At 34.3% G+C, this 27580-nt stretch overlaps 1 protein-coding gene across 2 annotated transcripts in view; it reads right to left on the bottom strand.

Annotated features, from left to right (window-relative positions):
* The window catches only part of Bmp2k (BMP2 inducible kinase), a 134567-nt gene that overhangs the window by 81880 nt on the left and 25107 nt on the right, over nucleotides 1–27580 (bottom strand). For both annotated transcript variants that reach the window (XM_013363745.4, XM_040292252.2), the window contains exons 2-4: nucleotides 13649–13767; nucleotides 9159–9264; nucleotides 464–606 (exon numbers count right to left, since the gene is read on the bottom strand). In XM_013363745.4, coding sequence (XP_013219199.2) covers nucleotides 464–606; nucleotides 9159–9264; nucleotides 13649–13767 — 368 coding nt within the window. The remainder of the gene's footprint in view (nucleotides 1–463; nucleotides 607–9158; nucleotides 9265–13648; nucleotides 13768–27580) is intronic.

Below are 27580 nucleotides of genomic sequence, written 5' to 3'. Positions count from 1 at the left end.
CTTGAAAACACCCTGAGGCTTAATATAGAATATAGAAAATAAGAGGAATACTGAACTGAAAGAGAACAATATGGAGGGACACTCAATGTATGTCAGTGACATTCATGTTTTTGTTCAAATGAAACATTTTAAAGGAGGCTACTCTGAGAATAGGAGATGCAGAATAGGAGCATGTGTATTTCAATTTCAAATCTACTGCTGGGTCCTTGACTTGACCTCAGGAAAAGTGTAAGGAGACAGAGAGACCAATATCAGTACTAGTAATAAAACCTTGTTTAGGGCTGGGGATATAGCTCAGAAGTAGAGCACTTGCCTAGCACAGATGAGGCAGGCCCTAGGTTCCATCCCCAGCACTGCAAAAGAAAAGGTGAGGGGGGCAGGGCTAGTTTAGTTGAGGACAGTCCAAGAACATTTTAACTCCAAAGTCTAGAACAGATTACTCTTAGTATTTTAAAATTCTTACCTTCAGATCCCGGTGAATTATTGGAGTCTTACACTGATGCAACCTTGCAACAGCTTCACAGGTATCACAAAATATCTGTAACACTTCTGGTTCTGTAAAACCTGTCTGCAGTTTCTTATTCATCTGATTCACTACCTGCCCGGCTAAGCAAAAAAGTCATTTTCATATTTTTTAATAAATGAAATCTACCACAAACAAAAAAATTAAATGCCTTTATGATCTCAGGTAATGAGAAATTGGCTTTTTCATAATTCTCATGTAAGAATGCTTGTTATATCATATTGTATTGATTTAATTACATTTTTTGTATTTTACAACTCAAAGATCAGAACATATTATGATAGATGATATCCAATAATAATATTGCCCATTTTTTAATATCTTAACATCACTGAAATTGCAGTTTTCTTTATAATTGATGACATATTTGATGTGAAGCAGAAGTTATTCAATACTGTGCTACTTACTGCGTAAACTGTGGTAAATAAAAAATAAGGTTTATATTATCATTATGGAATTTACAATTCAAAGGTAGAAATAAATAATTATACAAATATATAATCATTTTTATATAATAAAAACAAGAAAATTTAAGATAAAAAAACTATTTTAATTGGTGAAGGAGAATGGGAAGAAGAGGGTATCAGGCTCCTCTAAGAAATAATATTTATGTCAAGACCTAACAACTATTAGGAATTAATGAGGCAGAGATTAAGAAGAATGCTACACTAGTAATAGTAAATTGTATATAAAAGCACCTCAGATTTGGGAAAGAGCTTTGAAGACTATGAATAACTTAAAAAAAAAAAGTCAAAGCTCACAGGGTCTAAGAAGCAGAGAGAGTGGGAAGAGGAGAGTGATAAGGCAGACAAGGAATAGACAGATTGTGTATTTTATCTTAACAGTCCAAAACTTCCTGATCTGACTTTTTAAAAGATTTATTTGATTATGGGGTAGAGGAATCAAAAGAGAAGAAATGGAGAAATGAACTAAGACACTAAATCTGTAATGCAGGTTAAAAAAATAACATGTCTAAGGAAATGACTAAAATCAAACAGCCATACATATACCATTGAGCCTTGAGAAAATTATTATATAATATACTATGATAATTGACAGTAACCACCATTATATTTTAAGAATAGAAAAAATATGATTCATAAAGAAGTATTCTATAAAAATCAAATTTGGGAATTTAAAAACGTATAAAGCATTATATTAACTTGAAACTTTTTCTTAATAAGGATGAATGCTGGATACTCTACAATCTGTAAAAACAATAAGTATATTTGTTGCTTTTGTTATTACTATCTAAACAGCAATCTCTTGTCTTTATCTTTTCTTTTGAAATTTTAAAGCAGAAAAAAAATTTACTTATGAATCCCTGGAGTGGGGATATAGATTGGTGGTAGCATTCTTGCCTAGCATGCATAAAAGCTCTGGGTTAGATCTCCAGCCTGACAAACCGGTTGGGGGGGGGGTGGAATCCCTGACTTTTCAGAAAACTCTGGGATAATTTGTTCGGGTTATCTCAGAATATTGAGAGACACCTAAGTGGGCAGCAACTTCCTTTACTCCCTTGTTCAGCAGTTTCCTTGGCAGATGTCTATTGTTAAACTAGGGAAAGTCTGTTTTAACTAAAAATTAAACCAAAAGAAAAATGTGTTCTTGATATTCATACACAAACTTGAAATATCACTTCACAGCTAAAGAAATCATAACCTTGAACTCATTCCACCTCTTATAGTGTTATAATATTCAGGATAATTGTAAACAAATGTTAATTCCCTTTCTTCTCAACAGAGATCTTTCAAGTAGAAATCCTTAATCACAAAAACCAAGTCCCCAATAATAACTAAAACTGTATATGAGTTAAATTTCAAATGTAGAAATTTTTTTTACTCAAAATCAGAGTTTTGTGAAAATTAAGTAACAGATGAAAAACAGTTAAAAAAAATCAGATTTGGAAATCAAGGATTACACATTGAAGGTCTATGCATGTAGATCTCAAGTCTATCCAGATTTTCCAAATAGTACTATCTCCTAAACAAAAGATGTTACATTCTGCTGAACTTAATAAGAAAATCAAGATTTTTCTAACCTCTTAAAGTTGTCCAATAACCTTTATGTCTGAGTGCAATTATTATCACTTATAATTTAAAAACCTCAAGTAAAACCTATTACTCCATTTAAATTTTAATGCCTTTCTTATGAAATTATTCATTTTTAATAGTAGTAAATTGCATTACTGTACTCGAATCTTCAACCTTCCCTTTTTCAATAATCTTTGCCCTGTAATTCGTTGCTCCTCCCAGTAAAACAGGCAGAGAACATTTCTTGCTCTTTGATTAAGGCTCAGTCATGTGATTTACTTCTACCAAGAGAAAAAAGTAAAAGTAGCAATATACCTAGTCCCAAGCGTAGGCCTTAAGAGGACTCATGTGCTTCTGCATACACTCTTATGTTTCTACCATCTCTATGAGGGAATCAATAGCTTGCTAGTGCCAGAAAGAGGATGAGAGACATGTGAAGCAAAGCTACTTCAACTTATCCCAGATTACCACCTGGCATGTGAGCAAGACCAGCTGAAATCAGCAGCACCACCCTCCACATTCAATCCAAAACAGCTGGCCCACAGATAGATAAGCAATAATAAATGACTATTTTATGCTATTGAGTTTGGAGATACTTTGTTATTAAGCAAAAACTAGCAGATGTATAATTCATAGGAACTTAGAACTCCTAAAAATAGAAATTTTTAAATTCATAAATTTTCATAATTTATTTATAAATTATTCATAAAACAATAGAAATGTTTTTAAAAGGCCAATACAGATTTCTAGAAGTCTGGATATCAGAAAATTGGCAAATTAAGCAGTAGCAAACTATAAATTTGCAAAGACAAAAAATGATTACACTTCATAAGAAATTATTTTAAACAATGGATACCTGAAAACTTATAAAGGATATATTGGTTATATAACACATTCTTCTACTACCTATATAGTTTTATTCCAACATAATCAAAACCAATATACCCAACTATTTATATTACATTGGTTCCCTTACAAAAGTGCCTTCATTCTTAACATACAACTGACTTTTATAAAGGAAGAGAAGAATATTCATCCTCTGCTCCTCCAAATGACTTCTCCCCCATGGGAGAAAAAGGAACTTATCTAATTGATTAATCAGAAAAAAGGAACAGAGTATACTCAGTTCAGGCTTCTGGATCCTTCTCCTAAAATAAAACTGCCCATTCAGATGGTACATTCTGATCTGTACTACATGTAGTATACTAACTTAGCCAGTGAAATATTTGAAAAAAAAAAAAAAAACTTCTTGTATAAAAAAGAAAGCATAGTTAAGAATAGGAAATTTTCAGAAAAAAAATTAAAATTAAAGGAAAAGAGAAAATTTTTTTCACTTTTTTTATGATACTGGGGATTGAACCCAAGGGGTGCTCTACCACTGAGCTATATCACCAGCTGTCCAGGCTGGCCTCAAACTTGTGAGCTCAGCTTCTCAGTTTCTGAGATTAGAGACATGAAGAAAAAAATATATATTTTTAAGAACTAAAATTTAGGGGACTGGGTATGTGGCTCAATGGCAGAAGCATTTGCCTAGCATGCAGGAGGCTATGTGTTCAATCTCTAGCACTATGCCCTCCCCCCAAAAAATTAAAATTTATATCTACAGAAATCAAAAGATTTGCATCTCAAATAAGAGCAAGGTATATTTTAACAAAAGAACATTGAAAGATCAAGAAAGGATTCTTAGAAATTAAAATGGCAAAAATACAAAATTCTATAGAAGAACTCAAAGCTACATTAAGGAATGGTTCCAACAAAAGTTTAAAAAGAAATAAAATGAGGATGAAAAGAAAATCAAAAGAATGATTTATAAAGACAGACATCTTTAAAAATTAACAGTCCAGAAACAGAACGGAAAAAAATGAGAGAAAAAAGTGTCCCACGAAAAGGGGAGCTACAAAAAATACCCAAATGAAGGAACATAAATTGTGAAATCTCAATATGCTGAAGATAAAGGAAAGTTTCTAACTAAAAATGTCTTTGGAGAAAAGAGGTCACATAAAAAAAATTAAGGAATCACAATAGCATCAGACCTCTCAATAGCAATATTGAGAAATAATAATGTCATCCCAGTTTTGCATTAATATTATTTCTAAGCTACAATCTTTTAGGCAGACAAATTGGCAACCAAATATGAATGCAGAATATTGATATTTTTATATATTTTAGGTTTCAAAAATGTTTCCTTTTATTTTTCAAAAATTTTTCCTTTTTAAAATTCATTTTATCAGAAAGCTACCAAAAAATATACTCTTCCAAAAGAGAGAGTAAACAAAGGGGAGGCATAAGTAGCAGAGAATTTAAGAAAAGAAAGTCAAGGGGAATTCCCAGAATGACAACTAAATACTGTTTAAAATTAAGTAGGTGGCCAGGTGTGGTGGTGCACATCTGTAATCCCAGTGGCTCAGGAGGCTGAGGTAGGAGGATCAAGAGTTCAAAGCCAGCCTCAGCAACTTAGTGAGGCTCTAAGCAAATTAGTGAGACCCTGTCTTAAAGTAGAAAAGACTGAGGATGTGACCCAGTGGTTAAGCACTCCTGGGTTCAATCCTTCTACCCCACCCCCCCACCAAAATAAATAAATATTTTTTTAGATGAATAAATATATATATATAAACTGAAGTCTCCCCAAAGCAGGTTTTGAAGGGAAGAAAAAAGCAAAACTGACACAAGTATTGAAATATTTAAACATACTTCATAATGATTTGTACTTCTATTAAAGAATGTGGGGTAAAATACTAATATATTTGAAGAAACCAGACAAGTGAAAAATGAGGTAATTATTAACTCCAGGAAAAACAAGCTGTACAAGAAAGGAAATGTAATTATATACTATTGCATGTCATCCATAAACGGCAAACAAAATAATTAAAACACTTATTTAGGCCATGAACTAAGCATAGTCTACCCTAGGAGTAAATCCTCATCTTGAAAACAATATCTAAAGCATAAATTAGAAACAGCACTAACAAGCATTCTGCAGGGCAGAGTGGGAGGATACCAGGGATTGAACTCAGGAGCACTCAACCACTGAGCCACATCCCCAGCCTAATTCTGTATTTCAATAGAGACAGGGTCTCACTGAGTTGCTTAGCACCTCCATGTCTTGATCCTCCTGTCTCAGCCTCCCGAACCACTGGAATTACAGGTGTGCACCACCCCACCCAGCTTAACAAGCATTCTTTTAAGAACAACCCACCCCACAACCCCCCTGCCCAGAATCACATACTACTCTTGATTTTCTAAGTTCTTTCTCTTTTTTACTCTCAGAATTTCACTAAAACTACTGGTTCTCACTTGCATAATATAGTGCAAATATAAAAGAAACTGTGAGAAGAAACATCTCCTTTATTTTAAAGTCACTGCATCTGAGGAGAGGGATGGGGAAGGAAGCTGCTGAATTAGCCATAGTTTAACAGAACTATTTGATTTTTTAAACCATATAAATAAATTACTTTGATAAAATTTTAAAATTCATATAAAATATAGCCTGCTGATTCAAACATCAGACAAATATCTCGTTTAATTCCCTCTTTAAAATGCTTCCTGGACTAGGGGTGTGACCCAGTGTAGAGCACTTGCCTAGCATGCTGAGTTCAATGCCCACCACAATAAAAAAGAAAGGAAAAAAAGTCCTCCAGGTGACAATAAAACTCAAGTGGGTTTATAATTATTTTTTATTCAATTACATTAAATTGTAAGTACAGATAGAGCAAAATGGCAGCTAAGTGAGACTCTCCAATAATCCTTTCCCCATAAACACACCAATTTGCACCCATAATCACACATCATAAACCACCTTCACAAAAGCTAAGTTAGCCAGCTGAGAGACTGCAGTGCCTGGTTTTAGTATAACAAAAAATCAGATATGCTGGAAAAAGCAGGAAGGAAAGAGTTGCTGGGGTCATCCATCTCCAGACTGGAGACAGGTGCTTTCTGCTTGAAGGAATTGAAGGAATGAAGTCCAGGTCTTGGAGTCAAAACTGAGAACCAGGCCTACCACAGAGAAACCTATTGCTGGGTGAGAACAATGACCCCAACCACCTTTGGGGTCATTGTTCAATATCCAAGGACTGAATCACTGGAACTGCTTTAAGCCAGGTGACTGATTTCTTCCTCTATCCCTCATCCAAGTTAAGCAACAAGATAGGAAGCAAGACTCCATTTATTTGGAGACATTACCAAATTCATTCCATGAAGCCAGTATCACCCTGATACTAAAACCAAAGACACATCAAGGAAAGAAAACCTCAGGCCAATATCTTTGATGAATACAGATGCAAAAATTCTTAATAAAATATTGCCAAATGGCATGCAAAAAAACATTAAAAGATAGTGAACCACAATCAAGTGGGTTTCACCTCAGGGATGTAAGGCTGGTCCAACATACAAAAATAAATAAATGCAATTCACCACATAAATAGAGTTAAGAACAACAATCACATGATAACTTCAATAGATGCAGAGAAAGCACTGACAAAGTAGAGCAACCATTCATATTTAAAACACTAGAGAAACCAGGAATAGAAGAAACTTACTTCAACACTGTACAGGCTAAACAGGACAATCCCAAGGCCAACATCACACTGAACAAAGAAAAACTGAAAGCATTTCTTCTAAAAACAGGAACAAGACAAGAATGCCCACTCTCACCACTCCCATTCATCATAGTTTTAAAACTGTAGCCAAAGCAATCAGATAAGAGAAGGAAATTAAAGGAACAGAAACAAAAAGAAAAGAGTTCAAATTATCTCTGTTTCCTGACAACATGATCCTACAATTAGAAGATACCAAAAACTACACTAGAAGACTTCTAGAACAGAAAAATAAATTTAAAGTGCAGGATACAAGATCAACATACATAAATCAATCAGTTTCCTATACTCCAGTAATGAATCTGCTGAAAAATGAAATCAGAAAAACTATCCCATTCATAAATGAACTCAAAAAATTAACATACTTGGGAATTAAACTAATAAAGGAGCTCTGCAATGAAAACTATAGAACACTAAAAGAAGAAACTGAAGAAGACCTTAGAAAAGGGAAAGACCTCCCATGTTCTTAGATAAGAAGAAAAACATTGTCAAAATGGCCACACTACTAGAAGCATTATATAGATTCAATGTAATCTCCATTAAAATACTAATGACATTCTTTACAGAACTAGAAAAAGAAGTTCTAAAATTCATTTGGAAAAATAAGAGACCCAGACCAGTCAAAGCAATCCTGAGCAAAAAGAGCAATGCTGAAAGCATCTCAATACAGGACTTCAAATTATACTACAGTACTACAGTAACAAAAACAGCATGGTAATGGCACCAAAACAGACATGAAAAACACTGGAATAAAACTGAAGACACAGAAACAAACACACATAAATACAGGTATCTGACCCAAGACAAAGGTGCCAAAAATATAAGCTGGAGAAAAGACAGACTTTTTAACAAATAGTGCTGAGAAAAGTAGAAACCCATAAGTACAAAAATGAAACTTGACCACTATATCTCTCACTCTGCACAAATGTCAACTCAAAATAGATCAAAGACCTAGAAATTAGACCAGCAACTCTATACGCCAAATACTCAAACATGTTGGTACAGGAACTGACATCCTTACCAAGCCTCCTAAAGTGCAACAAATAAAAAAAAAAAAAAATCAAAATTTGGAATGGCACCTAATTAAAAAGCTTCTGTATGTCAAAAGAAACAAAAGTGTGAAGAGAGAGCCTACAGAACAAGAGAACATCTTTGCCACTTGCTCCACAGATAGGGCATTAATATCCAGAATATATAAAGAACTCAAAAAACTTAACATCAAAAAAGTAATAATAATCCAACTAATAAATGGGCAAAAGAATTAAACAGACAGTTCTCAAAAGAAAAAATACAAACAGCAACAAATATATGAAAAAAATGATCAACAACTTTAGCAATTAGGGAAATGCAAATAAAAACTGCATTAATATTTCATCTCACTCCAGTCAGAATGACAATTAACAAGAATACAAATAACAGTACTGATAAGGATGTGGGGAAACAGGTACACTCATAATTATTGGTGGGAGTGCAACTACCCTGGAAAGCAATACAGAGATTCCTCAGAAAACTAGAAATGGAATCACCATATGACCAAGCTATCACACTCCTCAGTATAATCCAAAAGATCTAAAATTAGCATACTATAGGGATATAGCCACATTGATGTTTATAGCAGCACAATTCACAATAGACAAACTATAGAACCAACCTAAGTGCTCTTCAATAGATAAACAAATAAAGAAAATGTAGTATATATACACAATGGATTATTAGCAATAAAGAAGAATGAAATTATAGCATTTTCCAATAAATAGATGAAACTGGAAACTATCATACTAAGTAAAATAAGATAGACCCAAAAAGTCAAAGGTCAAATGTTTTCTTTGATATGCAGAACTTAATCCAAAATAAGAAAAAATGGGGGGGGGCAGTTTCCATCAAAATAGAAGATGCAATAATAAATGTCCATGCTCAGACACAAGCTGTCCTGGGAGAAACCAAGATACCTAGTAACTCATACAAGAGGAATTTTTTTTTAGTATAATATAAATGCAGACAGATACTTACCTCGACAATATTCCATCAGAATAAGTACTTCCCATACATTATCGCTAATTGAATTAACAGCACAGTCCAAATAGCCCACAATATTTTTATGACCAGAGAGCTCTTTCTGTAAAAAAGAAACAAACCTTTTAAATTGGAAAATGTCCACATGTATATTAAACCAGTATCATTAGCAATAGTCTGAAGCCTAAATTAACATATTTAATGATTTTCTAAAGGTAAAAATAATGCGTAAGTATGAAATCTGATGTATTTCAAACAGCCAAAAGCTTCTATGGTTTGATGCAAAGTTTACTTGTATGAGACTGTCATTTAATTAAAAAAAAAAATCAACAAATACTTATTTTTAATTTCTATCAGGAAAGCTTCCAAAGTAGTAATAGTATTATTATTACAATATAGTATTATTATTACAATAAAGTTTTGGGGGACTCAAGAATAAAATATCAAAACTGTTACTTAATTTATTTTTAACTAAAAAAATAAGAATTAAGTTCTAATATTAATGAAATGCTCTCATTTGTTTGCCTGCAACATACTGAAACATATGGGTATATACATTTATTACATGTACTTTTAACTAAATAACTTAAAAACTGAACTAAGGTACAAAAAGTTGTGAAAAGTACCCAAAGGTTAAAGATAACACCATAACACAATAACGTAATTTTAAAAAATAACAACAAAATGGCAAATCTGGATTCTCTACTCCTAGTGCAAGGTAATCATCTGCATACAATGATTTTAAAACAGGGTTGGGGGTATAGCTCAGTTGTAGAATGCTTGCCTATCATGCATAAGGCCCTGGGTTCCATCCTCAGCATCACAAAACAAAAACAACTACCCTCATCACCCTTCCAAAAATCTAATCAAGTCTATTTAGAAACTAAGATCCAATAATGAAGAATACCATTTTAAATGAATTTACAACCACTGTCCTTAATAATAAGCTATGCAATATAATGTAATTAATAATAAATTATGCAATGTAATTTCAGATAAAGGATAGTGGTCACTAAATATGTGTTATAATTTAGATATGAGAAAGCTCATGTGTGAGACAACACAAGAAAGTTCAGAGGTGAAATGATTGAGTTATGAGGTTTAACCTAATCAGAGCATTAGTCTTCTCACAGAGACTAAGTGGGTATGTATGCAGGTAGGGTGTGGCTACATGGTGGGTCACTGGAGATGCACCTTAGAGGTATATATTTTGTCCTTGTTGAGTGGAACTCTCTCCACTTCTGTGTTTCCATGTCCTGAGCTGCTTTCCTCAGCCACCCCTGTCATAACATCCTGTCTCACACCTCAGCCCTAAGAATATGGAGTCACCCATCTATGGACTGAGACCTCTGAAACCATGAGCCTAAAATAAACATTTCCTCCTTAAAATTATTCTTGTCAGGTCTTTAAATCACAACAGTGAAAAAGCTGACTAAAACAACACATAAATAACGTATAAATATGTAATACAGAATAATAAATACTTATAAATAGTAATATACAGAGAAATGGGTCATCAAAAAAATTTGGAAGATCACCATTCCAAAGAGCATTAATCTCTCTTAAAATACATTCTTCAAAGGCATAGAATTATAAAAATTCTAGTGAAAGGATGAATTATGGCACAATAGTACAATATCTGGCCACAAGTTAGAGAATTTGGTTTAGGCTTCACCATTATCTTGGAATAAATCCTTTTCACCCTTCTGAAATATCTTTACCTGAAAAAAAAAAAAAAATCGTGGCCAGGCACAGTGGCACACGCCTGCAATCCCAGTGGCTCAGGAGACATAAATATGAGGCAGGAGGATCGAGAGTTCAAATCCAGCCTCAGCAACTTAGCAAGGAATTGAGCAACTCTCGAAGACCTTGTCTCTAGATTCAATATTTAAAAAGTGTTAGGGATGTGGCTCAGTAGTTAAGTGCCCCTGGGTTCAATCCCCAGTACCAAAAAAAAAAAAAAAAAAAAAAAAAAAAAAGCCCCAAAGCTTAATCATGACTAATCAAGCTTAGGAAGAAAGACAAGAAAAGCCAAATTCAAAAGTCATATTATATAAATGCACTATTTTCAGATGAAATGTATGTTAGTAAAGATGTTGATACAAAAAAAAAAAAAAATCCCTCCTAGGAATGAGAGGAGTTATAACTCAGTGATGGAGCTTTTCCTTTTCCCTAACATGTATGAGGCCCTGGGTTTGATCCCCAGCATGAAAAAAAGAAAAAAGAAATTCCCCTCTTTAGAGTTGAACAAGTACACTGACACTGACATTAATAAAATATAGTGGCCAGGAATAGTGGTGCACGCCTGTAATCCCAGCCTCTTGAGAAGCTGAGGCAAGAGGATTGCAAATTCAAAGCCTCAGCAACTTAGTGAGGTATACTCAGCAACTCAGCGAGGTATACTCAGCAACTCAGTGAGACCCTGTCTCTAAATAAAAATTTTAAAGTGTGTGTGTGTGTGAGAGGGGGGGGGGGTAGGACAGACACACACACACACACACACACACACACACACACACACACACACACACACACACAAAAAGACATAGTTTGTCAGTTCCTCAAAAAGTTAAACACATAATTGAGTATAATGGCACATGTCCATGATCCCAACTACTCAGGAGAGCAAGGAAGGAAGATTGTGAGTTTGAGGCCAGCCTGGGCAACTCAGAGACCTTGTCTCAAAAGAAAATAAAAAGAACTGAAGATGTAGCTCAGTGACAGAGCATGCTTACCTACCATGCATGAGGCCCTGTATTCCAAGCCCTGAGTTCAATCCCCAGTACCATACACACAAAAAGTTAAATACAGAATTACCATATAACCATCTATTCCAGTCCTACATGTATATAATCCAAAATACCAAAACTACCTACTCAAACAAATCAATGTTTACACATATTCCTATTATTCACAATAAATAGGACAAGCCTAAATGTCCATCAAATTATTTTTAAAAATCCATCAATATAAATGGATAAACAAATTGTGGCGCATATATATACACACACACACACACACACACACACACACACACACACACACAATGGACTATTATTTGGCCAAAAAAAAAAAAAAGAAATGAAATACTAATACACACTACAATGGCAGAAACCTCAAAAACATTATGCTAAGAGAAAGGAAGACACAGAAGATCACACATTGTAAACTCCCATTTATAGAAAATTTAAAGAACAAATAAATCCATAGAGATTCACAAACAAAAGGGTATTTGTCAGAAACTGGAGGAAAGGGAGAATGGGAGCAATTACTCAATGGTAGGGAGTTTCCTTCTGGGATATTGGAAAGGTTTGGGGATGAGATAGAAGCAATAGTTGTACAATACTGTGAATGTACTAAATGCCATTGAAATGTTTATTTATATTATGTGAATTTCACCTCAAGACAAAAATATACACATACACGTACACGTACACATAAAAGCAACTGATAAACAACAGAGGAAGAGAAGTGAGAAAAAAGAATAAGCAGTCATCCAGAGCACTGAGAATAAGCAATGCTGGAAAAGAAATTTTTATAATTATTTTTAACTGTGAAGTTAACTAAGGGTCATTGAAGTTTTTAATGGCCTATTAATTTTTACTTTTCCTAATACTTAAAAAAAAATTCTCTCTTGCTGAAGGAAACCGCATCATAAAGTACAGAGTTCTCAAGAAAATCAACTTTACAGCATAGTTTTCAAAATGAAAAGCAAAATTAATTATTGTTTACGAATATAAATAAATACATTAAATGTTTAAAACATGATGGGAATGTTAAATAACAAATTCAAAACAGTGGTTTCTTTTGGGATGAGAATAGTACAAGACTACAGATGGGGAGGAATACAGAGAAGGCTCCAACAGTATCTGCAAAGTTTTATTTCTTAAAATGGATGATGGTGCTTATTACATAATTATCTAAATTTTTCTATCCCCAAAATATTCCCTAAGTAAAATTAATATAAGAAAAGAAAAAAGAAACAAGAATAGTTTGGCTATTGAACCTATAGTAGAGAACAGAGGAAAGAAGAGGGAATGAGGCTGGCTGTATTTAGCTTTAAGTATGGCTATATTGAATGAACTATAAATTCCCAGATAATTTTCAGATTTAATGATCTTCAAAAGTTTTCTAAATTCACATAAACTAATAAGCAGTTTTCCTAAAAAGCTTATGAACATCACAATATAAAACATAAAAGAAAATACACTTAATTAAGCCAAGCATGGTAGTGCATGCCTATAATCCCAGCTACTCTGAAGGCAGACACAGGAAAATCTCAAGTTCGAGGCCAGCCTGTGTAAGTAAGCAAGACTCTGTCTCAAAATAAAAGGTAAAAAGGGCTGGAGATGTAGCTCAGTGGTAGCGTGTGTTTACCTTAAATGCACAAAGACCTAGGTTTAAACTCTAGGAAAGGAAGGAAGGAAGGAAAGTAGGAAGGAAGGATGGACCCAAAATTTCTAAAACAAAATTACTTTTTTACTTACCATAATTGTAATTTCCCTTTTACAAATGTTGAGGTCTGGCATGTTATTGACATACATTCTCTTCAATGCACATCGAACTCCACCATTAGTACGCACCAGAAAAACTGTGGAGAATCCACCTAAGAAGAGCAATTACAAATTAATTTAAAGAATCAGAAACCACTGTCAAAATAATGTAGTAGACCTTCATATCAGAGGAAAATAAACAAGTACTGTACCCAAGACAAAAATAAGTATAGTAAGAGCTAAACAACTAGAAGCAAACCACTGGGTCCTGCGTTCATCACAAAGTAGCACTTATGGGATTAACGTGCTTCTCAAATGAACCTGCTTTTCTTTAAAAAGCCAATATACTGAAATTTTACTTTCTGCACAGGAATACCTGATATGTAGTATATCTAAAACTGTCACAATATAACTACATTTTGGCATATGCTAGTGATTGTCTACCCATCAGTATACCCCCTATTGGGATGACAAAGCACTAACAGTTTGATATGTTAAATGATATTAGACATCATGAAGATCACATAGTTGGGCTGCTCCTTCAACTCTAAGACAACCATGGAAATTTCATTTCTTCTTATCAGTCTACCCCCTATTGTGATGACAAAGCACTAACAGTTTGATATGTTAAATGATATGAGACATCATGGAGATCACATAGTTGGCTCCCTCCTTCAATTCTAAGACAATCATAGAAATCTCATTTCTTCTTATTAGTAATTGATTTAGGAACAGGTATGCAACCAATTCTGACTAATGTGACATAAAGACATAAAGTAAAGCCTGCTGTGATTACAAGAAAAGATTTTCCACCCGGTTAAAAGAAATTGATGGGAAGGGCCCTGCTCTCCTTTCCTGCTTTTGGATTTTGTTGTGAAAGAGTGTTTTGCTTAGACATAACAAAGCCAAAGTGTGGCCATGATCATCAGAATGATGATCCCCACTACACTAAATGCTGGGTTACTGAATTAGCCAACCTTCTTCTAGAACTCCTGTAAGATAGTAAATGCCATTATTTATGCCACAGATATTTGGATATTCTATTCATACCTTTAAAAAAGCATCACATATGAAACACACAAAATTAGAATAAGTATTTTAAAGAGAAAAATACTTCTGAGATACTTTAACAAAGAATTTCACCTAAGATTAGGATTTTTTTAAATTGTCCTGGGGCTGAGGTTGTGGCTCAGTGGTACAGCACTTGCCTAGCACACATGAGGCACTGGGGTTCGAACCCTAACAGCATATCAAAAAATAAAATAAAATAAATAAAGGTACTGTGTCCTTCTACAACTAAACATATTAAAAAAGAAAAAAAAAAAACTTGTCCTGGCATAGAACATTCTATAGCTTAATTATATTTTTTTTAAAAAATGATGAGTCACTTTTCTTAATTTGATAGTCTTTATAAAGCAGCATTCTCAACAATAAGTCACCTGTAATCCAATTTGACACAAAGCAAAGAAAAGTAAACTATTAGGAATAAACAATAGGGAAAAAGATCTACTAGGAGTCTCCAAAATCACTATAAATTCATTCCAGATATTCCATACTCTACAACTGCAGTTACAAGAAACTATACAATTCCTATTTGTAAATCTTATTTCCATGTATGTAACAGAGATGAAATTAACCACTTTACAAAGCAGTTACCAGAAAGAACATATGATGATAATGTTGGAAAAAAGATAGTTCTGGTCAAAGTTCTACAGTGTAAGGCATTACTTTAAATTACTCCATTTAAGGGCTGGGGTTGTGGCTCAGCTGTAGAGCACTTGCCTAGCACATGCAAGGCGCTGGATTTGATCCTCAGCACCACATGAAACTAAAATAAATAAAACAAAGGTATTGTATCCAACTACAACTAAAAAACAAAATATTTGGGGCTGGGCTTGTGGCTAAGCGGTAGAGTGCTCACCTAGCACGTGCAAGGCCCTGGGTTCGATCCTCAGCACCACCACATAAAAACAATAAATAAAATAAAGGTATTGTGTCCAACTACAACTAAAAATAAATATTTAAAAATATATATTGTTTAAAAAGTGCTTCATTTAGCATTGATTTCATATTCAAACATCAAAAAAAATCTAAAAATAAAAGACCTACTAATGAAAAGCCACTTCAATTATTACTCAAGTTTTATTTGGTTACAAAAATTAAGGACAATGCTGAAAGAATATACAGAGATAAGGAGTTGGTGTGAATATAAGTCAAGATAAATCATTTAAATAGCCTTTGTTTTGAGACATTTATCTACCAGAGCAAAGTTACCTGTATCAATAACATAATGCTAACCAAACATAAGCTAATATCAGAACTGCCTGGCATGACAGAATGTGAATTTAGTTTTTGAATAGGTTTCATGTTTGAATCAGCAGGTCTAATAAAGCTTTGGAATATGTATTGCTAAATATTCTCCTACTTGTTATGCTGTTCTACTTTTTTGTTTGTTTTAAATTGCTTATAAAGTGGAAAGCAGGTTTGCCCAGATGATTCTGATGCACAAATTTATATGGCCACTAAACCAGCCTGGAGGAACCATAGATCCCATATACCTATTCTTATCCATCCATAGATCACTGTGATTTTATCCCTGTGAATTAGGGAAATGAGGAAAGAGTATTAACTAGGTTTTCTTCATAAAATTCATCCCTAAAGTGAATGTTTTCCAATTCCACTAATCCTTATTTAGAGATCTGGTCAAATATTAAGTTTCCAGAACAAAAGTAATGCTTACCAACTTTAAAATATGACTTATGCCTAAACATTATAAATAGTGATCTTCCTGCTTTGAGAATGAAATTGAATAACTTATTTGTATTTTCCAAAATACCATATTTTTCAGAATTTCCTGATTATTAGCTAGTATTATTTCTGGTTGAAGACTGCACTTAGTGGAAAGTAAGTAGTTAACTCATTAAAGGAATCCTGCCACCCATTCATATCTAACAAATCCTTTAGAACCAGTTAGGGATATAGCTCAGTGGTAGAAAACTTGCCTAGCATGGATAGACCCCCAACAGTTCAATCCCCAGTACTGAAAAAAAAAATAATAATAATAATAATAGGGAGGGAAGAAGGGAAAATAACTCTTCAACACTTATTTTTCCTCACAGGAATCTTTCATGACCAACCCACTTTCATGCTCATCATTCACTCAGACACTTGTACCTAAAGTTGACTACATTATCATGTACTTTATTTCTCTACTCATTTCATATCAATTGAAATAAAAATATTAGCAGTTGGGGCTGGGGATGTGGCTCAAGCGGTAGCGCGCTCGCCCGGCATGCCCCGGCATGCGTGCGGCCTGGGTTCGATCCTCAGCACCACATACCAACAAAGATGTTGTGTCCGCCGAGAACTAAAAAATAAATACTAAAAAAAATTCTCTCTATCTCTCTCTTTCCTGTCTCACTCTCTATTTAAAAAAAAAAAATATTAGCAGCAACCATACATCCCACTTATTATATATTTCTAGGGTTGAGGATGTAGCTCAGTTGTAGTGTGCTTGCCTAGCACATGTAAGATCTTAAGTTCAATTCCCAGCACCATAAAAAAAGTTACATTTTTCTATGTCCAATTCAATTCTATGAAGGCATAATTGTTAGTGATAAATTTATAATTTTAAAATTTGACTCAGGGTTTATTAAGCATTCTAAATGTCCTCAAAATCCCATGGAAATAAAAGTAGTGACACTGATTTGACAAAGTGAAAAATAAATGTGTATTAATGAAAGTAAATATGAAAAGGAGAATGGTACCTTTTAAAATTTGTAATTGTATAGCTACAGGAGTTTCTGCCCATTCACAGGAATATACTCTAAAGAACAATGATTCTTAGCCTCCTCTAGCTATTTTTCCAGGATAAGACATGAGTTTCACCAGTGAAACAAGTCCATGGGATACCTAGCTGATATTTAGCCTTATCTCCTTCTACACACAAAAGAAGTAATCAGATTAAAAGGAAGGAGTGGCCCTTGTTAAGGTAATTTCATACAGGTTTTACCAGATGTTTATAGAAATGACTGGTTTTAAACATTAAGATACTCCTCTGTAGGGTTCACCTCCTTTACCCCCATGTTTTTAACAAAAATATAATATTATACATATTGCAATAATATATCAATTCCTACCTGGAAAACCCCATGATTTAATGATCAATAGTTACATATACCATAATTTAATGATTTCCAGAACAGTGGCCATTTAGATTGATCCGGATTTTTTGTCTGTTTCCTGCCATTACCAATAAAGTTGCATTAAATACTTTTATACCTGTATTCTTAAGGGTAGGTGCTTTTGTTCCTATAAAAGAGATTCTTAAGATAAGTCAGTAAAACGAAAAACAAAAACATATTTGATACTGCTAGAATATGTGCTAAAAGGTTGTTGTTGCAGCTTCCACCAGCAATATAAAAAGAGCCAATTTTCTTTTACCTTCATCAGAAATTGCTATTTTAAATTTTGCCAATCTGATAGGAAAAGTCTCTCATATTGTTATTTCTATCTGCATTTCTCTGACTACCAATGGAAACTGAGCATCTTTACCTCAGTTTGCTGGGCATTTATATTTCCGCTTCTTTGACTTAACTTCATATCCTTGGTCCCTTTTACTAATGATTATCTTTTTCTTTCAATTGGTAGGAGGGTATTAGAACTCTTAGTCAACATATAATAAGTACAAATATTTTCTCCTGGTCTTTAATTTCTCCTGGTCTATTATTTGTTCAATTGGCTTAAAGATAATGTCATTTACAAGTCAAAAATCACATGTAATATTTCTAGAAATAGAAAAAATAGTGGGAGTATATGCTAAAGCTTGCCTCAAGATCATAAATAAAAAACTTTTCCTTTACATACCATTATAATGTTATATGATACAAGGGGTGTATGTTTATCTAGTAAGTTGCATATGCGAGTTGGAGGTGGAATGCCGAAGTCTGGCTTGGCACAAATCAGGAGCCACTTGTCAAAAAGAAACTAACTTTATTTTTAGAACTACAAACGCCAAACAAAACAGCTCCAGGGAAAAACCCTCAGAGCCCAACTGCCACCACCGGCTTCCACAAGTCTCTCTCCCCCACACCAGCCTCTCAACCTCCCCCAACCCTCCTGCTCCTGAGGCCGATTGGCTGGGTTGCGTGGGCAGAGCCAAAGAAGTCACCCAATGAGCAGCTCCGTGGAGGAGCCAATCAGATGTTGCTGGGGCCGCTGTGAGCCAATCATCAGCTGGCAGTCTGAAGGGCAGGGAAACAGCCCAATGAACATCACCGCAGAGGAGCCAATCAGCTAGATGTTGCTGGGGCAGTCTGAAGCTTGCTGGCAGCTGGAAGTTTGCTGGGGCCCCTTTGGCTGTGGCTCTCAACAGTGGAAGAACTAGAGATTCAAGCCAAGGGATGTTCTACCACTGAGCTATATCACAAGCCATTTTATTTTTTATTTTGAGACAGTTTCTCATTAATTTGACCAAGATGACCTCAAACTTATGATTCTCCTATCTCAGCCCCCCAATATCACTGGGATTACATGTGTGAGCCACCACATGTGGCTTCATAGGTAATTTTTTAAAGAAATGTATGGGGAAGACAACTTAGGAGAGCTGAGCATAAGAAAAAAAGAAAAAAAATTTTAAAATGGTATACAATCTCCTTTAAAGGAATGAGAAAATTATGACTAGATATCAAGAAGATGAAGACAGACATAACAAGCAAAACTGCTACAGAGTAAAACACATCATTAAAAAAATTCACAAAAGTCAACAGATTTCCAATTAAGATATGGTAGTCATACATTAGCATTTACCTCCACACCTTTCAAACAATAACTAAAAGGACTTTTAAAGGCACAAATCTATATGGTCAAAGACAATGAAAGAATCGAGATATAAACAAATTTGTGGAAGATGGAAAATTTTATGGACACATTTTAACAGAAAAACCAACTAAGGAGCTGATTCCAGCAGGGAAGGAACAAAGGTGAGCAGGAAGCAATCTTATTCTAATGGCATAAAGTTGGAACCATTAAATAATTAGGAATCCTTTGAGAGGAGGGGTAGCAATGGAAAAATAAGATTGACTTAAGATCTTCATAGAGGCTTCAAGATTCCCCACCTCCTTCCTCACAGCCAGGCGAACACTTGCTCATGGGCAGAATTAAATCAGCAGTGTATGTGGGATATTGTGCATCATTTTTAAAGCATGGAGATAGAAAAGGGGAGGAGAAGGAAGTACAGTCCTAAAAAAACAAAAGAATTAAGTAAAAATCTAAATACTAAAAGAAAATGCACCACACCTCAACCCAAGTCTATTGTTCCAACTACAGGAACGTGCAGCTAGGGATTCAGGGCTAATCACAAAAGAAGATAATAAAGAATTTCTCTTCTGGGAAACTGAATGGAAAAAAAATATATAGATACTGAAATATGGGAGTCATAGTTAAAAAAATAGCTTTCTGTTTCACCATACCAAAATAAAGCCTCAAAGTCAAGAAACCTCACAATTTGTCAGATTGCTTCCAATCATCACTCTGAAAGTTTATTCTTTAAAAAGAACAGACATAAAATGATTAGATATTCATAGAATGCCTCTAACGTGACAAGAGATGAAAAACAAACAGAAAAATAGAACTTTCAAGAGGTGCCGGGAGCCAACGAAATCATCTAAAAAAACCTATATTCTTAGAGCTGATGAAAGATATGTAGTCATGAAATACAATCAAGGGTCCTACAAAGGAGATACTCAGAGAAAAAGAAATGACTTCCACAACTTGAAAGAAATCAAAAGTAAAAATTTCAACAGAGAAGCTAGAACATAACAATAAGAAGGTCTTTCAAAAATTTTCCAGAGGATAAAATAAAAAGAGAGGAATATTAATGACCAATCCAGCAGAGCCTATTATAAAACAAAAGTAGTTCTAGGGGGAAAAAAAAAAGAAAGAAATATATCAAAGGTATAAACACACATTCTAATTTGTAGTACATGGGTTTCCATATGTAAAGGGTTCACTAAGTAAATATTCAGTACATTGAACAAAACTGAAGATCCACATCAAGGCTCAAAATTTTAGAAGGCTCAGGAAAAGGAAGGAAAGAAGGGAGAGAGGAAAAAGAAATACCAAAACTACCAGAAAGAAAAAATGATTGTAAATTTGCCTTAGTTAGGAATGGTTTTAGACCTACATCCATATTCTATCACCTTACAAAGCAGAATACATGTGTAAGCATGATTAAGCTAATACTATTTTTAAATTGACATTATATATTGATGACATAATTTTACTAAATACTTCCTTCTCTAATTAAAATTATGCCAAGAATTTCTAAAACAGCTTTAAGATGCTTGCATTTCCACAGTCATCATAGAACAATCATTGCAAAATAATTATATAATAATATTAACAATGCCAGTAAGCAACAGTAAAACCATCCAAAAGATACTCTAGAATCCACATCCTACTACAGAATGGCTTTTTAGAAATTCCATATATTATATAGTAAGGAAGACTGAATATTCCAATAATCATTTTAAAGAAGGGATCAGCAAGAGAAATAGGACAGAATCTGGTCCTTTATGTTAATAGTAGATATCATGGGATTGGAGATTTCGAAGCAGTAAGCCCTCTAGGCATATAGTAGTACTCCCATATCCACAGTTTCACTTTCTATAGCCTCACTTTGTGGTCCAAAATATTAAATAGAAATTTTCAGAAATAAGCAATTCATAAGTTTTAAACTGCAACTAAGTAGTATGACAAAATCTCATACTGTCCTATTTCATCCAACCCTGGATGTGACTTGTTCCTTTTTCCAGCACATACACTTAGTAGTCAGCTTGGTAATCAGAAAACAATGGTGGAGGTATCTGAGAGCTAGTGTTTTAGTAACCCTTACTTAATAATGGCCTCAAAGAACAAGAGTAATGATGCAAAGGAGGCATCAGAGCATAAAACATGGAAGGCAGATGAACTCTGCTACTATGTGGCAATGAAACAAGGCATATAAGAAAAAAAACAGTATATATATACTAGGGTTTTATACTAGCATTAGTTTCAGGCATATACTAGAGGTCCTGTAATACATCCCCCTTGAATAAGGAGGGACTAATAAACAGAAGACAGAGGACAGAGTAATGCCCAGTAAGTTAGTAGGCACACAACATTGTTTGTTCAATGGATCAATCAATGAAAGATTTTTTTTCAATGAAATATTTTTAAAATGCTGTTAATTTTTTTCTTAGAATCCAGAATGGGAAGGAGAAAGCAAGTTCTTTGTAGTAGTACAAGACATTAAATACTAACTTCACTAATATTAATTTTGTGACCATAATCAAATTAATATCTGAGTTCTGGCTTCCTCATATATTCAGCAGAAATAATAAGATCTCCTCATAGGACTATTCTAAAGAATAAATGTAAATATATATTGTAATTACTATCCTGCTGCTATTTTGCTTCAACACATGAAGGCGGGATTTAGACTACATATTCTAAAGAATATGAATAATGAAAACAAACATGTGGCTTGATAAACAAACTAGTACAAACACAGTAATATTTAAAGAGACTATTTATTTCTTAAACATGTCCAATCACTTGAGAATATGTATATAAGAAATGTATATAATTCATACCCAAAAATCAGCTTTATAAAATAATATTTCATTTTAAAGATTTAGAAGTTCAAGGCAGCTAAAGACTAAAATAATTTTTAAACACAAGAACACATTTCTATGCTTTTTTTAAAATTCTGTGTCTAATAGCAATTCACTAAAGCCTTTCAAAATAATGTCTAAATGAACATCGTCAATGTTCAGTTTAGACAAATAACCTAATAGTTGATTATGTGTATTAAAAACACTATGAATGTATTGAGTCTATTATCAAAGAAAAAAATACATATCTTTGTCCCAGTTCCTGACACAGAATTCTTAAAAACATTTAAAATGCCCTGATATGCACATGCCACTGCTAATGAGGTGATTCATCACAGAGCCTCTATATAGATTCAGAATGAAGGCTGGTTTGCCAGAAAAAACAACTAGATGTTAGATTAAAGGACTGAGAACTTTCAGGCCAATCCTTCCAAACTCTGAGGATGGGAAAGGAACTACAGATCACATGGTCAATGATTTAATCAGTCATGCCTATGTAATAGAGCCTGAATATGAACTCTGAATAAGGAGGTTCAGAGAGTTTCCTGGTTGGTTTACATGCTGATGTAATGGGAGAGTGGTACACCCTGATCCCACCGTGACAAAAGCATCTGAGCTTCTCAAACTTCTAGTTGTGCTATGTACCTGCATACTCTGTATCTTTTATAATAACATGGTAATTAAGTGAAGTACTTTGCCAAGTACTGAATAAGTCATTCTAGCAAATTATCAAACCTGGAAGAGTCATGGAAACCCCCAAATTTGTAGTCAAGCCAGTGACCCCTTTTACGTGCAGCTGGTATCTGATATAACAACAGTCTTGTGGGTCTGCACCCCTGAACCTGTTGTATGTGTTCTATAAGTAGTTTCAGAATTGAATGGTATCAGAGAATTCTTGTTAGAACACATATTACTTACACAAAAGTAGAAGTTATTCAAAACAAACTCATAGGGTCCAAAAGGCCCTAAAAGTCAGTACCAGATATTTTAGAACATACAATATTGAATATGTACTTGGTAAATATTTATCCATACAAATATACTTCCTTCACATTGCACATAACTTCTTAAAATTCACACACCTTTGTGTCCATACCATATAGCATGCTTTGTATTGCTTACTAACAGCTCTTTTCCACTCAGTGTTAAGAAATTGAGGACAGCTGAGCATGGTGGTGCATACTTATAATTCTGATAATTGGGGATGCTGAAGTAGCATAGCCAAGTTTAAGGACCACCTGGACAACACAGCAAGACTCTGTCTCAAAAGATAAAAAGGGCTGGGGATGTGGCTCAGCAGTAAAGTGAATTCAATCCTCAGTACAAGAACAATGAGGAGGAGGAGGAGGAGGAGAAAAAGAACAACAGCAATAACTACTTCTGGAAGGCCTCATACAACAGTAAATGCACAATGAATAATCAATGTGCTCAGAACACAACTGGTAAATCATCTTTTAATTAAACAAACTATGCTTCCTACAATGAAGGAAAAAAATGAGGGAATTTTCTGAATGTCTTCTTAAAACACATTTCTTTGATATAACCTAACTGTAAGTTCCCCATATATTACAAGAAATTAACTTAGTCAAGCATACTTTGCATTCAACAAATTTCTTTCAGCTTCTAATCAGTATTTTCCAGAGAATAAAAATCTAACTTGGAAGAAAAAAAAAGTAAAAAAATAGAAAAGAAAAAATTATATACCATTAGTTTCCTGCAACCAGGTTTCTCAATTCATTTTGTTGCCCAACTAATTGAGGGACACTGTTTACAAAAATGACAAAGACTGTTATGAGACTGGAGGGAAAAAAATCTAAATTAAGGAACACAAATAAGCAATGAGGAATAGGATATTTAAAAATTGATCCACCAATTTTTAATGTTTTGTTAACATGTAACAAAATTCTGGGCAAAGGTTGATGGAAAACCCTATATTTATATCATGCCCAAATATCAAAAGGAAATATATCCCTTTTAAAAGGGATGGATCTGGTGGTCAAACATTGAGACAACTTGACATGTTTCCTTTTGTGATGCGATACAAATAAAAAATATACTTATTAAGTATCCTTGCCAAAAACCTTTACTCCGATAAATCTTTAGACCAAACTTCCAGCTACAGAAAACTCAGGGGCCAGAATAATAAGGAAAATAACAAAAAAACAAAAACAATCAAGACAAAGCTAGAAGTAAAACAATAAATAAGACAACTAGTTAAATATCATGGATTTAAAAATTAAGGGTAGCCAGGCACAGTGGCGCTAGGGAAGCTGAGGCAGGAGGATCACAAGTTCAAAGCCAGCCTCAGCAAAAGCAAGGTGCTAAGCAACTCAGTGAAACCCTCAGTGAAATTCAAAATAGGGCTGGGGATGTGGCTCAGTGGTCGTGTGCCCCTGAGTTCAATCCCTGGTACCAAAGACATTAAGGATAGAGGGATACTCTAGATTTTAAGACATTATAATCAAATACAATGGATAATCTTTAATACTAGCATGAAAGAAACAATTTCCTGTTGGTAGAGAACTTCCTGAAATTAAGTTATAGAAAATCATGTTATCTTACATGATTTTATTAATATTTAATAGGAATTACACACATATGCAACCTAAACATGCACATATTATCCTATATAACCACATTACCTCTGTCCCACCTAATAAACAATTATTCTAATGCAGTCCTCATTCAAACTTACTTACATACCACAAAAATGTATGCAGGAAACATGATGGAATGTCATTAGTTGTTGTATCTGGGTGATGGGCACAAGGTTATTTATTACTACTCTTTCAACTTTTCTGTATACTTTTGAAATTTTTCGTAGTAAAATTGGAAGAAAAAGAACATAAGATATGGTATGTTTTTCCCCAGGTGTTTCCTTTCTGGCCATACAACCTTACCACCACCACTAAGAATTCTTTCTTTCTTAAGATTTCTGCCTCTACTCTAGACTCAAAACTTCCCCCAAAGGAACCATATGTCTCTTGCTGCAGAAAATGTTTATGGTTTCCTAGAGACCTACAGTGCCAACATCCCAACACACAAGTGCTGCATGTTTATAAAAGATTAGGCCATTAGTGGTGTTTACTCCTATCAAGTTTGCTTTCCTAGGGAGTAGAAGAAAAGAGAAGGGAAAAATAAAACTGCACATTGTCTTTCCACCCCACCCTTCCCTTTTAAGCTAAAGGAACATCCATTTAACGACAAATTCATTCATTTGACAAATATGTATTAAATGATCATAATGTGCCAAGCACTGATCTAGGTGGTAGGAATAAAACTACAAGCGGATCAGAGAATTGCCTTCCTGAGTTTACATTCTAGAGTGACTAAAATAAAACAAGTATAATATGCACTGCACAGAAGATAGTGAAAGTCCTGAAAAGAAAAAACTAAAGCAAGGATGAATGGTACTCTGAAAAATTGTGTTATGAGAGTTATGGAGAAGGATGAAATATTTAATCTAGGTGCATGAGATGACTTTCAGTAAACATGGGAAGAAAGTGAGGGGACTAACAATGTAGATAAGGCAAATGCATTCAAGGTAAAGTGAAAAGAAAATGTAAAGGCCCTAAGTAGGAGAACAGCTAACATGTATGAGAAACAAAGGGACTAGAAATCCTGAAGCAGAATGAACAAGGTCAAGTGAAATAGGCCAGGGAACCTAATCATGCAGGACCTTAATATAGATGAGGGTAAAGATTTTGACTTTTGCTCCAAGTGAGATGGAAAGTTGCTGGAGGATTCTGAGCAGAGGAGTGACATGACAGGACTCAGATTTTAATATGACCGCTGTGTAAAGAAAAGAATGAAGACATATCAGAAGCAGAGAAACCTACTGCAATAATTTTTTTGGCAGATGACAGGGATTTTGATTAAGGCTCTGTGAATTAGTGAGAAATAAAGAATTCAAGATACAGTTTAAAGATAGAGTAACAAGATTTCTTGACAGACTGGATATGAAATGTATGAGAAAATCAAGAGTCAAAAATGACTTTAAAGGTTTTTGAACTCAAAGGGCTAGGGATATAGCTCAATGGTAAAGCCCTTGCCTAGCATGCATGAAATCCTGGGTTCAATCCCTAGTATCACAGGGTGGGGGTGAGAAAAGAAAAAAACTGGGTGTGGTGGTACACATCTATAATCCCAGTATCTGAGGCAGAAGGATCATCTATTCAAAGCCAGCCTGGGCAACTTAGCAAAATTCTGTCTCAAAATGAAATTTAAAAGGGCTAGGGATATAGCTCCATGTTTTCCTATCATATACAAGACCTTACATTCAATCCCCAGTACTGCCCCTAAAATTATTTTTTAAGTTTTTTTACACTAACAGTAAAAGTTATTAACTAAAATGAAGACTGTGCTGGAAGACAATTTTACATGGTTTCCTGAATTTCTACATATCTTGCATACAGAGGCATGACTGCCTGTGTGGAACTCTATTTTCAAGATTGTCTACAGAGTGAACAGCTTTAGAAGGCAGACAACATATCACTCTGGAGCAAAGGGCAGATTTGTTTATTTCTCAATACAGGCATACCTTGTTTTATTGTGCTTTACTTTACTGTGCTTTGCAGATACTGAGTTTTTCACTAATTGAAGGTCTGTTGCAAGCCTGCATTGAGCAAGTCTATCAGCTCCAGTTTTCCATTAGCTCAGAAGATCATTAGCATTTTTTAGCAATAAAGAATTTTTTAACTAGGACATGCACAGGTTTTAGACATAAAACTGTTATTACACACAACATACTACAGTATACTATGAACATACTTTTTTATCTACATGTGTGACTTGTTTCATTGTGCAGTCTGAAATTAGACATGCAATATCTCCAAAGTATGCCTAGGCAATAATGTCTCAGACAGACTTACTGCCTATTATAAAAGATTCTGATTCCCTAAACTCAGGGTTCCTCTCATATAATGCAACCCATGCATATGCAGGCATCCCTGGACCTTTCCCATAATCCTATAAGAACTGAAGCTCTGGAAAATGAAGCTATTGCTGATACTCTGACTATATCTACTGCTGTGAGTAATAAAGTCCTACACCTCACATCATCTGCCAACATCCATAAAACTGGCAGGCTAACTAGATAGGGTAAAATCTCAAACTCTTTTAACAGTTCTTGGCAGACAACAAAAAAGATTCAGGGCAGAGTATTAGGAGTACATTTTTTAAATATATATATATATTTGAGAGAGAGAGAGAGAGAGAGAGAATTTTTAATATTTATTTTTTTCAGTTTTCGGCGGACACAACATCTTTGTTT

Source organism: Ictidomys tridecemlineatus, chromosome 9, assembly GCF_052094955.1.
Source record: "Ictidomys tridecemlineatus isolate mIctTri1 chromosome 9, mIctTri1.hap1, whole genome shotgun sequence".
Classification (NCBI taxonomy): domain Eukaryota; kingdom Metazoa; phylum Chordata; class Mammalia; order Rodentia; family Sciuridae; genus Ictidomys; species Ictidomys tridecemlineatus.
This window is presented reverse-complemented; position numbering and strand designations above follow the sequence as displayed.